Source organism: Vipera ursinii, assembly GCF_947247035.1.
Source record: "Vipera ursinii genome assembly, chromosome: 3".
Taxonomy (NCBI): Eukaryota; Metazoa; Chordata; class Lepidosauria; order Squamata; family Viperidae; genus Vipera; species Vipera ursinii.
Genome location: NC_139516.1, coordinates 34,488,917 through 34,505,740, shown reverse-complemented (window position 1 = coordinate 34,505,740; position 16,824 = coordinate 34,488,917). Strand labels below are relative to the sequence as shown.

The 16,824-nt window shown below is 37.5% G+C and overlaps 1 protein-coding gene across 2 annotated transcripts in view; it reads left to right on the top strand.

Annotated features, from left to right (window-relative positions):
• CEPT1 (choline/ethanolamine phosphotransferase 1) overlaps positions 1 to 16,824 on the top strand; it is a 65,209-nt gene that overhangs the window by 1,291 nt on the left and 47,094 nt on the right. For both annotated transcript variants that reach the window (XM_083358259.1, XM_083358258.1), the window contains exon 2: positions 9,527 to 9,929. In XM_083358259.1, coding sequence (XP_083214385.1) covers positions 9,591 to 9,929 — 339 coding nt within the window. In that variant the 5' untranslated portion in view covers positions 9,527 to 9,590. The remainder of the gene's footprint in view (positions 1 to 9,526; positions 9,930 to 16,824) is intronic.

The window sequence follows — 16,824 nt, the reverse complement described above, 5'->3', positions numbered from 1 at the left end:
AATCTTTCTTTATCCATAAACAAAAGTACAAACTGCATCATAACACACACTTTCCTGTGTTAAATAGAGGAAATCTAGAACTATCCATCTGCCGATAGTCTTATAATTACAATATAGAAATGTTCCTGATTGCAGCCCATAATACTCCTAACATTAGTTTTCCAGTCTCCTCCCTCTTTTGGAATGCATCTGTCATGATGGAAGTGCATCTTCAATATAATCCCTAAAGTGTGTAGCAAGAAGTTACTGAATGTGGGTAGCACACTTTAAGTGGATGGCAAAGATTAAAACAAATAAGATTAAGAATTTAATGAACAGAAGGGCTTTGTGAAAATTACTAAAAATTATGATGACTCCGATCAGAAGTAAGACATTTTATTAATAGAGATTTTACCCATATTCCATGCTTCTCTGAAGGCTCCTCTAACCAAAAAGATTTTTAATGGTATTAATATAAAACTAACCACTTTAAATAGACTGGAGGAAGGGACAAAGGCTTTTCAGGGGGAAAAGTGAATTTATAAAATCTCTCTCTGTCTCTGTCTCTCTGTCTCTGTCTCTCTCTCTCTCTCTCTCTCTCTCTCTCTCTCTCCCTCTCTCTCTCTCTCATCTTCTGTTACTGTTACTACCTCTCATACCTAGGTCCAAATTTTATAGAAGAAAATCTTATTCTTATTAATCCATTCTTTTGTTTGTTTTAATACTTCATTTTCTTCCAAAAGAATGCAAAGCATTTTAGAAAAGCCCTGTAAAAATATTTTTTTTAAAAAAGCATTCCTTAAGAGCTCTAAAAGAAAATTTAAATACAGTTTCATTCTCAATAACAAAAACAATTGAAAATAATTTAAAATGAAGTTATCATATATTGTCTTGGATGAACAAACTTCTCTTCATTTGTTGTCTTAAAACAGATAACATGAGGATCAGATATATTTTCTTCAAGAGAGGAACATAGTTGAGAAACTACCACTGTGAATCAGTCTGTCTGTCTTTGGAGGGAGTAATGCAATTAGAATATAATTACTCCTTGCTATTCTTTTTATGTTAATTTATCAAATAGATTTATTTGAACTGACCAGTTTTTATGTACAATTTTATGAAAATATATTCAGGTTTTAGTGTTGGATATAAGAATAATATGTGTTAAATTTAAAATAATTAGCATGGGCCTTGATTCTCTCAATATATGATTGAAAAGAAAGGTTAGGAAGCATATATTTGAATGTGTTTTCATTACTAAACTAATCAGTACTAAGACTTACCTTAAGTAGTAAAATCACTAACAATACTTTTTGAGATGACTTTCCATAATGTAATTATTTCTCATTTTTATTCTTTATTGTTGGTCGCACAGTCAACCAGAAATTTAGACTGGATTTAGCATTTCTGTTCACTTATTTAGTACTTCCCAAGTACCGTGGATAGAGATATATATATATATTTAAATTGAAAAGGTTTTACAATAGATTTTTGAATACAAACAACCCCCCTCCTCCCCCACCCACCCCCGACCCTCTCCTCCCTCCCCTCCCACCTCCCCCACTTCCCAGAGCTAAATACAGGGTATAAAAATACAAACAAACATAATCTAAAATATGCAAACAACAATAAAATATTAAATTCTATCGCACTTTAACTCTTAGTAAGATAACTACTAACTAAGTTATACATCATATAAATCCGCTACTTATTCAAATGCTAAGTGAAACTTTTTAGTACCATATTTATTCTGAATATAATCAATCCATCTGCTCCATTCCACAATGTATCTCTGTTGCGATTGGTCTTTCAAATACGCTGAGATCTTTGCCATTTCCGCCAAGTTAGAAACTTTTAAAGTCCATTCTTCTATAGTCGGCAGTTCTTCTTTCTTCCAATATTGCGCTACTAAAAGTCTCGCTGCCGTAATTAAATTCAACATCAACTTAGTATCTACAACAGTGGTATCTGTAATAATACCCAATAAAAACAATTGCGGAGAGAACTTTATCATTTTCTTAAATATTTTTTGCATATTCCACCAAATTTTAATCCAAAAAGCTTTAACCTTTTTACAAGTCCACCATACAGTATATGAAAATATGTTGCATCCTCACAACCACACCTCCAACATTTGGGCTGGCAGTTCGGATACATACTTGCTAATTTTTTAGGAGCTAAGTGCCACCTATAAAATATTTTATAAAAATTCTCTCTTAAATTTTGGGCCTGTGTAAATTTTACATTTCTAACCCATATCTTTTCCCAAGTATCCATTGTTATTACTTCTTGAAAATTCTGAGCCCACTTTATCATACAGTCTTTAAAAAGTTCCGTCTCTGAATCAATTTCTATCAATGCAATATATATCCTTTTTATATGTGCTTGACCTTGATCTCTAATTTGCTTTACCAAGTTTTCATCAGTCATCGAAAAACCAGTTTTCTGGTCCTCTTTCCATCTAGCCTGTAATTGCCCATACTGAAACCAAGTTTGTACAATCTTTTCTTCTTTTAAAATATTATATGGCTTTAATTGCCATACATTCCTCTAAACTTAAAATTTCATTTTATGTAGTCACATCATGTTTAAATACCACATTTATATTTTCTATTGCGTGTTTAGGTATTGCCCAAATAGGTATCTTATAATTTAACTTATGTCTATAATTTTTCCAAACTCGCAAGAGCATACCTTAAAATATGTGTCTTAAACACATTATCCACCCTCTTATCATACAATAAATATGCATGCCAACCAAATAACAAATCATGACCCTCAAGATTTAATAATCTCGCTTGTGTTAAATTAAACCAGTCGCTTATCGCTGACAAAGCAGCAGCCTCATAATATAATTTGAAATTAGGTATTTTAAGACCACCTCTTTCACGCGTATCTTGCATTATCTTAAATTTAACTCGTGGCTTTTTCCCTGCCCAGACAAATTTATTAATTCCTTTTTGCCATTCCTTCAAATTTAAATCCTTTTTGAGTATAGGTGTCATTTGAAATAAAAATAAATTTTTTGGCAAAACATTCATTTTCACTGCTGCGATTCTTCCCAGTAAAGATAATTGTAATTTTTTCCAACTGTCTAATTCTTTTTGTACTTTTCCCCATAACTTTTCATAATTATTTTTATATAACTTCATATTTGAGGCTGACAAATATATCCCCAAGTATTTAACCCTTTTAACTATTTCAAATCCCGTTAGCTCTTCTAAAACAGCCTTTTGTAATACTGTCATATTTTAGACAATATTTTAGTTTTTGTATATTAATCTTAAATCCAGAAACTTGCATTATTATATTGCATATTGCATTATTGCATTATTATCTCCATCAATTCTACAACTGAATAATCGGGCTGAGTTATTGTAACAACCAGATCATCTGCAAATGCCCTCAATCTATAATCCTGATCTCTTATTTGGATTCCCCTAATTTTATCCAAATTACGTATTTTAATCAGTAGTATTTCCAATGTTAAAACAAATAATAGAGGTGACAACAGGCACCCCTGCCTTGTACCTTTTTCGATATTACATAGTTCAGTCAAACTATTATTAACTATTATACGGGCTGTTTGCTTTTGATATATAGCCCTAATTGGTTGTAAAAATTTATCCCCAAATTCCATTTTCTCTAATACTTCCATCAAAAATTGCCAATCCAATTGATCAAATGCTTTTTCAGCATCCAAAAAGATCAGCGCTGCAGGGATCTGATTGTTTTTTTCCAAAAATTTCAATAAATCTACAATATGTCTCACATTATTCTTCATTTGTCTACCACTTATAAATCCAGTTTGATCACCATGAATTACTTGTTGTATTACCCTCATTAATCTATTAGCTAAAATTTTTGCAAATATCTTGTCAGTATTCAAAAGTGATATTGGCCTATAATTTTTAGCTTGGGTGGCATCCTGATCTTCCTTCGGAATCAAAGAAATAAAAGCAGTCTTCCAAGATGGAGGTACCCCTCCTCCCATTTGAATTGTCTTAAACAATTCCCTTAAAGGCTTCACCCTTTCTAACTGTAAATTTTTATAATACACAGCAGTCAATCCATCAGTACCCGGCGCTTTACCCACTTTCAATTGTTTGATTGCTAAAAAAATTTCTTCATCAGTTATCAATTGATTCATCCCTTCCTTTTGTTCTTGCGTAAGCACAGGAATATTAGCTCTTGTCAAATAATCATCTACAGTCATGGCCGAAATTGTTGGCACCCCAGAAATTTTTCCAGAAAATCAAGTATTTCTCACAGAAAAGTATTGCAGGAACACATGTTTTGCTATACACATGTTTATTCCCTTTGTGTGTATTGGAACACAACAAAAAAGGGAGGAAAAAAAGCAAATTGGACATAATGTCAAACAAAACTCCAAAAATGGGCTGGACAAAATTATTGGCGCCCTTTCAAAATTGTGGGTAAACAAGATTGTTTCAATCATGTGATGCTCCTTTAAACTCACCTGGGGCAAGTAACAGGTGTGGGCAATATAAAAATCACACCTGAAAGCAGATAAAAAGGTGAGAAGTTCACTTAGTCTTTGCATTGTGTGTCTGTGTGTGCCACGCTAAGCATGGACAACAGAAAGAGGAGAAGAGAACTGTCTGAGGACTTGAGAACCAAAATTGTGGACAAATATCAACAATCTCAAGGTTACAAGTCCATCTCCAGAGATCTAGATTTGCCTTTGTCCACAGTGTGCAACATTATCAAGAAGTTTGCAACCCATGGCACTGTAGCGAATCTCCCTGGTCGTGGACAGAAGAGAAAAATTGATGAAAGGTTGCAACGCAGGATAGTCCGGATGGTGGATAAGCAGCCCCAAACAAGTTCCAAAGGAATGCAAGCTGTCCTGCAGGCTCAGGGAGCATCAGTGTCAGCGTGAACTATCCGTCGACATTTAAATGAAATGAAACGCTATGGCAGGAGACCCAGGAGGACCCCACTGCTGACACAGAGACATAAAAAAGCAAGATTAGTTTGCCAAAATGTACTTGAATAAGCCAAAATCCTTCTGGGAAAATGTCTTGTGGACAGATGAGACCAAGATAGAGCTTTTTGGTAAAGCACATCATTCTACTGTTTACCGAAAACAAAATGAGGCCTACAAAGAAAAGAACACAGTACCTACAGTGAAATATGGTGGAGGTTCAATGATGTTTTGGGGTTGTTTTGCTGCCTCTGGCATTGGGTGCCTTGAATGTGTGCAAGGCATCATGAAATCTGAGGATTACCAAAGGATTTTGGGTCGCACTGTAGAGCCCAGTGTCAGAAAGCTGGGTTTGCGTCTGAGATCTTGGGTCTTCCAGCAGGACAATGACCCCCAAACATACGTCAAAAAGCACCCAGAAATGGATGGCAAGAAAGCGCTGGAGAGTTCTGAAGTGGCCAGCTATGAGTCCAGATCTGAATCCCATTGAACACCTGTGGAGAGATCTTAAAATTGCTGTTGGGAAAAGGCGCCCTTCCAATAAGAGAGACCTGGAGCAGTTTGCAAAGGAAGAGTGGTCCAAAATTCCGGGTGAGAGGTGTAAGAAGCTTATTGATGGTTATAGGAAGCGACTGATTTCAGTTATTTTTTCCAAAGGGTGTGCAACCAAATATTAAGTTAAGGGTGCCAATAATTTTGTCCGGCCCATTTTTGGAGTTTTGTTTGACATTATGTCCAATTTGCTTTTTTTCCTCCCTTTTTTGTTGTGTTCCAATACACACAAAGGGAATAAACCTGTGTATAGCAAAACATGTGTTCCTGCAATACTTTTCTGTGAGAAATACTTGATTTTCTGGAAAAATTTCTGGGGTGCCAACAATTTCGGCCATGACTGTATATCTACATCTCTAATCTTATCTCTAGCATACAACTTAGAATAAAAATCAACAAAAGTCTTTTTAATAAGACTCTACTGATACACTATTTTCCCCTTATGTTCTATTCTATCTATATTAGCAGCCCTTTGCTTCTTCCTTAACAAATAAACTAACCATCTACCTGGTTTATTAGCATTACAAAAAGTATTATGTCTAGCATACCGCAAATTAGTTGCCACTTGATCTGCCATTAACTTGTCAAACTGACCCCTAAGTAAAGTAATTACCTCTTTGATCTTCCCATCAGATGGATTCAAAATTAAAGCCTTTTCTTTTTCCTTAATTTTGTCCTCTAATTCTTTCCTCCTAAATTCCAATTTACGTCTATGTTTATTATTCAGATATATTAATACACCTCTCATATAAGCTTTACTTGCATCCCAAACCATCTCAATAGAAGTACCTTTATGCATATTAATTTTTAAAAATTCCTTCATCTGTTTTTTACACTCTTCCACATTTTCCTGATATCTAAACAAATTTTCATTTAAGCGCCAAGACCGTCTATCCCTATTATCTTTTTCTATCTCTAACCATACTGGACTGTGATCATAGTTCTTGGACAAATCTTGATCTTCTTAATCCTAGAAAAAAAATCATTAGTAATTAATGCAAAATCAATCCTAGAAAAAGATTGATGCCTGTCGGAGAAAAAAGTAAAGTCCTTTTCTTGCAAATTCCTTTCTCTCCAAATGTCTCACAATTCCAAGTCATCCTTCATCTCAAAAAAAGATTTAGGCAGTTTAGCATGACTTGGGGTGCTTTAAAAAAAAACCTTGTCCATTTGTACATCCAAAATGCCATTCCAGGCTCCCATAAAAATACAAGATTTATAATCCCACTGAATAATCTTGCTGTGTAATAAACTGTAAAAATCTCCTTGTTGTTGATTAGGAGCGTATAGTCCAACCAAAAGCGTTTTCTTGCCTTCTATTAACAGTTCAATCATAACATATCTTCCTTGTTTATCTGCTTCAATTAAAGTTGCTGTCAAAGTGTTCCTAACATAAATGACCACTCCATTTTTCTTGTCAATCGCTGAAGCAATAAACGGTGTACCCAACCTCAAGTTAACCAAATACTTTTGATCCGACACTCTGATATGTGTTTCTTGTAAACAAATAACATCGTTTTTAAATTGCTTTAAATATTGAAATACTTTCTTCCTCTTATGTGGTGAATTTAAACCATTAACATTCCAGGTTAGAAGTTTTGTCGCCATCTTTTGCGACCTGAAGCTTTTGGAGCGCTTCTTCCAAAATCACCTGCACTCTCTTAGGTCGCGCTCCTCCCACCGCTTCACTGTAAGTAAGTTTTGGAGGTGCCGTCACAGCTCTCTGATGTTCTTGCTCTTGTCTCATTCGTCTAGCAGCAGCACGTGTCATTCTTTGGTCTCTAACCTCCTCCAACGATACTGGAATTTGATCCACTCCTGTGCCTTTCTGAAATTCTCCATCTTTCAGCTGCATAACTCCTTCAGCACCTTGTATGCTCTCACTTTGTGGTTTATGCACTCCTTCACCATTCTTCTTATTAGATTCCAAAAGTGGTATAGGGACAGCCTTCAAAACATTAGCATAAAAATCACGTGCCTGTAACACAGTGAGAAGATGATGTCTCGTGCCTGCATACATCACTACCATACCCACTGGAATCTCCCATCTGAACTGAATATCCCGTCTTCTTAATTCTTCTGCCAGAAAAGCAAACTCCTTCCTTCTCCTTAGGATTCTTGGAGGGATCTCTTTTAAAATTAAAACTTCTTGTTCTGCAATTGCAAATTTACTATTATAAAAAGCTTGAATAACCTCATTTCTAATTGCTCTCTTTGTGAAATAAACCACCACATCTCTAGGTAATTTCCTTTGTCTTGCAATCCACGAATTAACGCAAAATATTTTATCTATATCCTCCATAATTTCTTCTGCTGAACGCTCAAAAACATCTTCCAAAGCCTCTGAAACTAATTTTTTCAAATTTTCCTTAGAATCCTCTTTTAAACCTCTAATTCTCACAGCGAACTCCATCTCTCTATACTGCACCAAGGTCAAATCGTCGTCAATCTTATCCAACACATTTTCAGTCTCCGTCATTTTAGCATCTAATCTGATATTATTTTGGCTGAGATCTTCCACTCTCTCGTCCAGACACTCTATACAAACAGCCATGCCTTGAAATGCAAATAAAATGTCTGCCCTCATTTCTGTAAGCTTCTCCTGCATGAGTTCAGCTAATTGTTGAGATTGCTTTTTCAAAGCCTTTTACAAAACATCCTGCAGATCTTTTACTGTTAAAGCTGGTGCAGGTACAGGTGCAGGGGGGGGGCATTAAAGCTTGTAACGAAGTTTGCTGCACTGGGGAAGCCCCCGCGCTTCTAGGAACTTTAGATGATTTGGCAGCCATTTTCACCCACTTAAGCCTGTTGTGCACTTTCACTTTTAACAATCTCCACAAAGTCCACTGAGTTAAAGATCATATACTTGCTTTAACATGATTCTCCTGTACCGCTCTGCCTGCATCCAAGTAATCCGAAGTTCACTCTCACTGGCAGGGATGGTTGCTACGCCCTGCTCTGCTCCAAAGCCCTGGAGCAGAGGCGTCCCGAGGTCCGGAGCAAACTCAGGCTTCGGGGGGGGGGGGCTCGATCCTTCAACCACCAGAGTTTCAACTCTGGTGATCTGGGAGAGCTCTGCCCCTGCCTGGGCGCTCACCCCCTCCTCTTCTCCCAAGGAGGGGGCTTCCGAGCCGCCAAAACAGCTGATCGGCGCTGTATTGGTGTTCAAGTTATGCTTTAGATATTTTGGAATTGCATTCAAGGCACCTGTTATGTTCATTTAGATTTATATTGTAACTTTTCTCCAGGATCTTAAGGCAGCTTAGTTATGGATATCCTTCCATTTTACTCCCACAACAAACTTGTAAGATTGGTTGTGCTGAAATAAAATAAGTGTGTCATAATTACCTTTTGACTCTCCATGACAGTTCTTCAGTCTCCTCAGTTGCAAGCCCCAAACTGTACACTATTCACTACCAGGGATAAGCAACCTTGGCTCTTTTATGACTTTTATGCTGGCTCAGAAATTCTGGCAGTTGAAGTCCACAAGTCATAAAAGAGCCGAGGTTGCCTACCCCTGCACTACTGTTACATTTATTAAAAAAGAAAGGAATATTAAAGTTGATGCATCTATGGCTTGGTTTTATGTATTTACAAATATTCTAGACCAGGGGTGTCAAACTCAAATTTCATTGAGGGCCGCATCAGCATTGCGGTTGCCCTCAGGGGGCCGGGTGGGCGTGGGCATGGCCTACTGGGTGGGCATGGCTAGAGTGCTTATGGCCTACTGGGTGGGCGTGGATAGCTCTACATCATTCGCATCAAGGGTGCCTATGGGGGCCTGGGCAGGAGTGGGACAGATCTGAGGGTCTCTGGCAGAAGGAGGGTCTCTGGGCCAGGGCCAAGGCAGTGGGGGCCGTTCCCTCACTGTTTCCAGGATGGCTTCGCGGGCCGCATGAAACCACTTCGTGGGCCGGATCCGGCCCCCGGGCCTTGTGTTTGACATGTCTGTTCTAGACTTTCAGCTATTATACTTCTCACAATTGAACACTTCAGATTTTTCCAATATTTTGCCTCTTATGTTAAACTAAATACTTTCTCTTCCAGGGTCTTATGTTTCTTTACAACAATTAAAACTTTGTCAGATATAAACTTTAAAGTGAATAAATCCATGAGTGGGAATCGATCACTGAAGAAACGATGTGGGGAATTGCATCCGGAATCCCCTGCACGATATGGTCACGTTCCTTCTACAGGATGTACATTGAGCAAGTTGTTTCAGTTGCCAACACCGCCTTTATCAAAGCATCAGTTAAAACGATTAGAAGAACACAAATATCAAAGCGCTGGACGGTCCTTACTTGAGCCACTTATGCAAGGTTATTGGGAGTGGTTAGTGCGAAGAGTACCAGCTTGGATTGCCCCTAATCTAATTACAATTGTTGGACTCATAATAAATATCTGCACAACCATAATATTAGTATTTTACTGTCCAACAGCTACTGAACAGGTAAGTTAAGATCTCTAATACTTCTTTGTGACAAGGATTTATTTCTATTAATGGATCACTGTTAATTTTGTTTTGTTAATATTCTGTGAAATTTCAAATTTGTGAGGAGAAAAAGATAAACTACTTTGTGTGCAACATCTTACTAGCTGGGTATTATGGGAATTGTAGCCCAACTTATGTGAAGAACATCAATGTAAGGAAAGTTCATCTACAGTTAAATGTATTACAAAATATTCTCCTTTAATTCAGTGTAAATTATGAAATGCACACGTTAAAGCAATGTAGAGCTTCAGTAATGTACTGAAATAATCTTGAGGAAAAGGAGGAAGAGCCACAGTTAAGGCAATGATCAGATAAGAGAAATAACACAAAATAGACGGATTTGAGAAAGTATCTCTTTCTTGATTTCCTATTCCCTTTAGAATAAAAGTAAGGAGGGAAGAGAGACAAATTTGGAGTTGCAAAATTCTGTTGCTGTAATCTGTAATAAAAGTAGTTTTGGTATTCATGACTTTGGTTTATCTCAAAGGGCTGACATCTTCAGATTCATAAAACAGTTGGAGTGTGTGAGGACATAGCTGTTTGCAGCTTCTTAAGGCAGCTGTGTTGTAGTTGGTACTGTGCAGCTGCCACCCAATCTCAGGATAAGATTCAATAATTTTAAAAAGTTCCAGGCACTTTTAACATTTATCCCTGCTTCCTATCAATAACCTTTTGCTTCCAATCAAAATACCTTAATATACTATATATTATATGGCCCAAGTGAATCAGCATTTAGCTAGTTTATGCTGAGATAGTTGTTCTACTGCTTTTATTCATGAACTATTTAACAGTTACTAAATAGGGTTCCTAATTAAACCTTTCATAAGGAACAGGAATAACTACTCATTTGTAAATATTTTAAATTGCTATTTGATTATCAGTTTTTATCAAGTTCACTTATCCTATCTTGAGAAAAGATAGTGTGCACCTTAACATCCCTGACTGGTGCTTGTGCAGAATCATTTTTTTGTTAGCATCTCACAGCATTTTGTTTGCACTGCTAGGAACCTGTTTTAAAAAATAATCTAACTATATCTTTCTTTATTGGCTACAGGTGGCTAACTCCTTTGGTTGCTTTTTCTCCAACATTACTTTTTTAAAAAGGCTAATTATATTTTCTTGTTTTATCATTTCAAAAGACTAGAACATTTTTGTAGCTCTACAGTGGATTTTTCAAAATTTTTACCCTTTACGTACAGAGCTGACATTATTTATGATACTATAATTGGAGGCTAGTATTTAATATCTAATGAATATTTTATTTATTTATTTATTTATTAATGGGGCTTATATCCCGCCCTATCTCCCGAAGGACTCAGGGCGGCTAACAGCAATAATATACAATAAATACAGAAATTAAGATAAAATCAAAATTAAAGGCCTCTGTACAATAAATTAAAATTAAAAATTAAAATAAATTAAAAATAGAATTAAAAATTGTAAACATAATTAAAATAAAAATTAAACATAATTAAATCCCTGTCAGTCCAGGTCAGCCAGTTGAAAAAGGAGTGTTTTGAGGCCGCGGCGAAAGGACTAGAGATTGGGGCCATCCGAAGCTCAGGGGGGAGCTGGTTCCACAGGGCTGGCTCTCCCACAGAGAAGGCCCTTGGTCGCCAGCCGACATTGTCTAGCTGACGGTACCCTGAGGAGGCCCTCTCTGTGTGAGCGTACTGGGCGAATATTGATGAGGATGTTTTAGATAAAAAAATTGTTGAATCTTTTTAATTTTTTTTACAATTTTTATAACCCATTCCTCTCCTTACAGACTGTGAGGAGAGAATAACAATGGCAACAGTAGCATTTAAAAGAACAGAAACGCAAAAAGAATTTTAAAACAACCTTATGATCATTTTTCCAATGTTAGGCACCCAAAATCAACTAAGAACTTTGGAATTCAAACTTATTTTCCTCCTTACATACTGAGCTCCAACTTCCATATAAGAAAGTGAATAGAAGCATATTTTTAATGAAGAACCTTTTTTGTGTGGGTGGAATATCCCTTCTCCCCCCCCCAAATGCATCTGGCCCCCAAATGGGCCTTGTTTAAAGGTTTTGAGTTAGGGTGCTGACATGTTTGATTGCCTTTAATAATTACTCTTCTCACATTTGTAGCATTTGCATTTTGTTTCAGTTGTATTATTTTAACTACATGGTACCTAAAATTGTTATATATTTGATGGCCATTTCTAAAATAAATATATTATTTCTTTTTTTGCTTTACTTCAACAAACTTTCATTCCTCACATCAGAAATTAGCCATTACCTTTGTACCATTATTTGCACATCCTGAAGTTTCTCAGTTTTTTCATATTTATATATATTTTTCCTTGATACAATGCTTACTGTTTGCTTTAGTTTTTTGCCACTTGTGTGTAACTTTCAATTGTCCATTCCATTTTTCCTGTTGAGCACAACTATCTTGATATTTGAGACATTAATATTCTGATCCATATTCATTGTTGCATCACGCAGTCCATCTGACAATAGCTACAAATCATTTGAGTTTTTACTAAAAATATGGTATATCCTGTATACCAAAATATATATACATTTTTCTATGTAGATAATAGATAGTAGATAATATCTTTATCATCATTTCCACAAACATTATTTATATATTTATCTATAGAAGTAAATATATTAAACTAGAATACATTATATACATCTTTGATTTTTACTAGGTTCTGTTGACGTTCAAACTATGTTTAGCAATTTACTAGCTTCTATTAAAAAGATTACTTGGTATATTTACCTAAAGAAGCAATATCTGTTTCTTGAAACAGCATTAAATTGATAATTATCATGGAATTTACTTAACAAAAACAATAAAATTTATTTTATAATAATTACAGAATTGGCAAAACATGGTAGATATTTTAAGATAGAAACAATTGACTTGGCTATGAAAAATATATGTGGTAAAAAGAATATTTTACCAAGAATTTCTATTTCAATAATTTCAGTAACAATTGAAGATAAAGTGCTAAATAAATGGTAGAGACAAGAAATAAACTTTGTTAACAATAGCAAAGAGTGAAGATTTTACTTAAGATTCTGCAAGACACAAAGAAATTAGGAAGACATGATACCAAATTTCAAACTATATTAAGACAGATACCGCACTTGGATTATAGATTGGATCATACTCTCTGCTACTAGGTTAAATCCCTTGTAAAAGGGATCCGAGAGGTTTGTACATGTAGCCTTGATTGAATATAAACAGAAATACACAATGAGATTATTCAATTACAAACAGAATATTTAAAATATTGGATACAGAGAAAGAGTAAGCCATTTATTTTCAGGAGAACATGTAGAAAATGTTGAAAATATAAAAAAAAATTGTAGATTGCAATCCTATTTTTTAACAAAACAAAGGTGACAACTTTGTTCTATCCTTGAAATGAGCAGAGCTGCTTCATTAGTTCAATACAGCTTGTTCTCATTTAGCAACTATAATTGAGATTGACAGTTTTACTGCTAAGTGACAGTGTTGTTAAGTGAGAAATCATGTGATTCCAACTGTGCTTCACTGGGATAATTAACAAGAAGGAAATTAATGTTTCTGTTTACATTCATTGTGAAGGAAGGTAAGCAGGCTCACAATGGAATAGTCACATAGGGAGGAATATGCTTGCTAGTTTGCCTAGTGCACCGAGATGCTTAGGAGGCAAACAAAAAGCTGAAGGTATGAAAGCAAATAAAGTTTCAGCAGGTGCAGGCAGTAGCTGCAAATTGGCTAATTAAGGTCCCATAGCTGAGCTTGTTAACTTGAAGTTATCACGTTTTGGAAAAGTGCTGTGTTGTGGAGAAAAGCTCAGGAAAAGATTCCTTATTTAGGCAATATCTCTACCCTGTGAGGGTAGGGTAGGGTTAGGGAAAAATGGGTCAGGCACAGCTTAATGTGTATTAAGTGTAATGGCAACTGAGAAAGAGATGCTGTAAAGGCCATAAATGTGGGCATTGGTTACAAAAAGTTACCTTTTTTGTCACCGTTGTAACTTTGAACAGTTGCTGCCCGAGGCAGTGGCTAAGCGAGATCTACCTGTATCTTCAAATAAGGAGCATAATTCAAAAGGAGTTTTAAAATCAAGATGGCATGCTCAGAGACCTGCATGTATGTTGGGGGGGAAAATATAACACAGCACCTAGAACATCTTTTGGGGCTTATTTACAAATTGTCACTGAAATGTGATTCAGAAACCAAATATGTTTAAATATTTTACATTCAAATGCTTGCAGCATTTCAACAGAAAAATTGAAATGCAACAGTGGGAATATCAATGGAAGACAAATACTAAATATATCGCAAATATAGTGAACTGTGGAATACACTTGTAGCCCAATGCGCTTAGCTCAGGATGTGATGATGATGATGACTGCAAATATTACATTCAGAGAAAACTGGTGTAAGATATTTTATCTTTGGTATATTGTTCAGTGCTGATAATCCAATTTCAAAAATTGCTGATAATGCAATAATCAAGTTGGGTCATTTTCTCATACTTGGTGTAATGTTGGAATCCTGTTAATCCTGGATGATGATTTGTTACAGAATGAAACAGATCTTAAAGGTTAATTTTCTTTCCTGTCAGCTGTTTTTCTGCCAAATATCAAACTATATTCTTACAAAGTACAGAGTGAGCTTTGATTATGATAACAGGTGCCTGCATACCATATGCATCATTATTCCTTCTTTAGACAAAGGACAAATTAAGTTGTGCAAACATGTATCAATGTCAGAAACAAGTCCAATACAGAATTTAATTTAATTGGAAACTCTTTATGGATGATGTGGACAGGATCATGGGGATGCTGAGCTCCACCACTTGTTTGTTGGATCCGTGCCCCTCCTGGCTGGTTTATGCGGCCCGGGAGGGGACATGAGGCTGGTTCCAGGCAGTAATAACTGCTTCTTTGAAGGAGGGTGTCTTCCCCGCCGCCTTGAAGGAGGCGATGGTGAGACCCCTCCTCAAAAAGCCTGTCCTGGACCCGGCTGTTTTAAATAATTATCATCCAGTCTTCAACCTTCGCTTTCTGGCGAAGGTTGTCGAGAGCGTGGTGGCGCATCAGCTTCCTCTGTTCCTGGAGGAAACTGATTATCTGGACCCGTACCAATCGGGTTTCAGGCCCGGGCACAGCACGGAGATGGCATTGGTCACGCTGGTGAATGATCTCTGGCGGGCTCGGGACAGGGGTTGTTCCTCTGTCCTAGTCCTATTAGATCTCAGCGGCTTTCGATACCATCGACCATGGTATCCTACTGCGACGCCTCAGGGGACTGGGAGTGGGAGGCACCGTTTTACGGTGGTTCTCCTATCTCCTGGGTCGTTCGCAGTCAGTGTTGACAGGAAGGCAGAGATCCGCCCCGAGGCCTCTCGTTTGAGTTCCTCAGGGGTCGGTTCTCTCTCCCCTCCTGTTCAACATCTATATGAAGCCACTGGGTGAGGTCATTCGTGGTTTCGGGGTGGGGTATCATCACTACGCTGATGAATCCCAAATCTTTCTTTCCACCCCGAACCAACCCAGTGATGCCCTCGCCGTGATGTCCCGTTGCCTGGAGGCGGTCCAGGTCTGGATGGGGAGAAACAGGCTTCGTCTCAATCCTGCCAAGACTGAGTGGCTGTGCATATCGGCATCTCGGACTAACCAGTTCATTCCACCTTTAACGATGGGGGGTGAGGTGTTACCCCCCGTTGATAGGGCTCGCAACTTGGGCGTCCTCCTGGATTCACAGTTCAATTTTGAAGACCATATAGGTGCCGTGACCAGGGGGGCTTTTGCCCAGGTTCGCCTGGTGCGCCAGTTGCGACCCTATCTGGACCGAGATGCCCTACGCACAGTCACTCATGCGCTCGTGACCTCCCGTTTAGACTACTGCCCTTGAGGACCACCCGGAGGCTTCAACTGGTGCAGAATGCGGCCGCGCGAGTTGTGATGGGGGCCTCCCGATACTCCCATGTAACACCTCTACTCCGCAAGCTGCATTGGCTTCCGGTTGCCCTTCGGGTGAGATTCAAGGTGCTGGTGATGACCTATAAAGCCCTAAATGGCCTGGGTCCGGGATATTTGAGGGAACACCTCCTGCCAGCATAAAACTCCCTTCGTCCAGTGCGCTCGCACAGGGAGGGTCTTCTCAGGGTGCTGCCGGTAAAAGATTGCCGGCGGATAACACCCAGGGGGAGCGCCTTCTCTGTGGGTGCGCCTGCCCTGTGGAACCAGCTGCCCGTGGAGCTTAGGACCGCCCCTGACCTTCGTTCATTCCGCTGGGACCTGAAGACCTGGCTCTTTGAGCTCTCCGGCCCAGGCTGAGAATTTTTAACTGAGGTTTTTAGTTAAGGGATAATTTAATCTTTTTAATTGTTTTTTTAACTTTTGTATTTCGTACTGTTTGATTTTAAATACCCTGTAAACCGCCCTGAGTCCTTCGGGAAAGGGCGGTATATAAATTTAATAAAATTAAAATTAAATTAAATTATGATTCTCCACATGGATTTGTACCACAACCACAGTTTACTTTCTGTTAAGATAAGGTTTTAAAATTTTAGATCTTCTCTGATTTAATGCAGTAGAGATGCACTTTCTCAGATTAGAAAAAAACTTACTCCTTTTTATCAATAGTTCTTATATTTGTTATTTTATTGATTTTTGAATATCAATTTAATTTTAATACTAGAAGAGCTACATTGATTAAAATCACTTTTACATTTTACCATGCACACACACACACACGGGGGGGGGGGAGAGAGGGAGAGAGAGAGAGAGAGAGAGAGAATGTAAATGCCCTCACATAGCTGTTTGTATAAACATAAGAGGGCAAGAAGATTTATGTGTATTTTAATAAGATTTA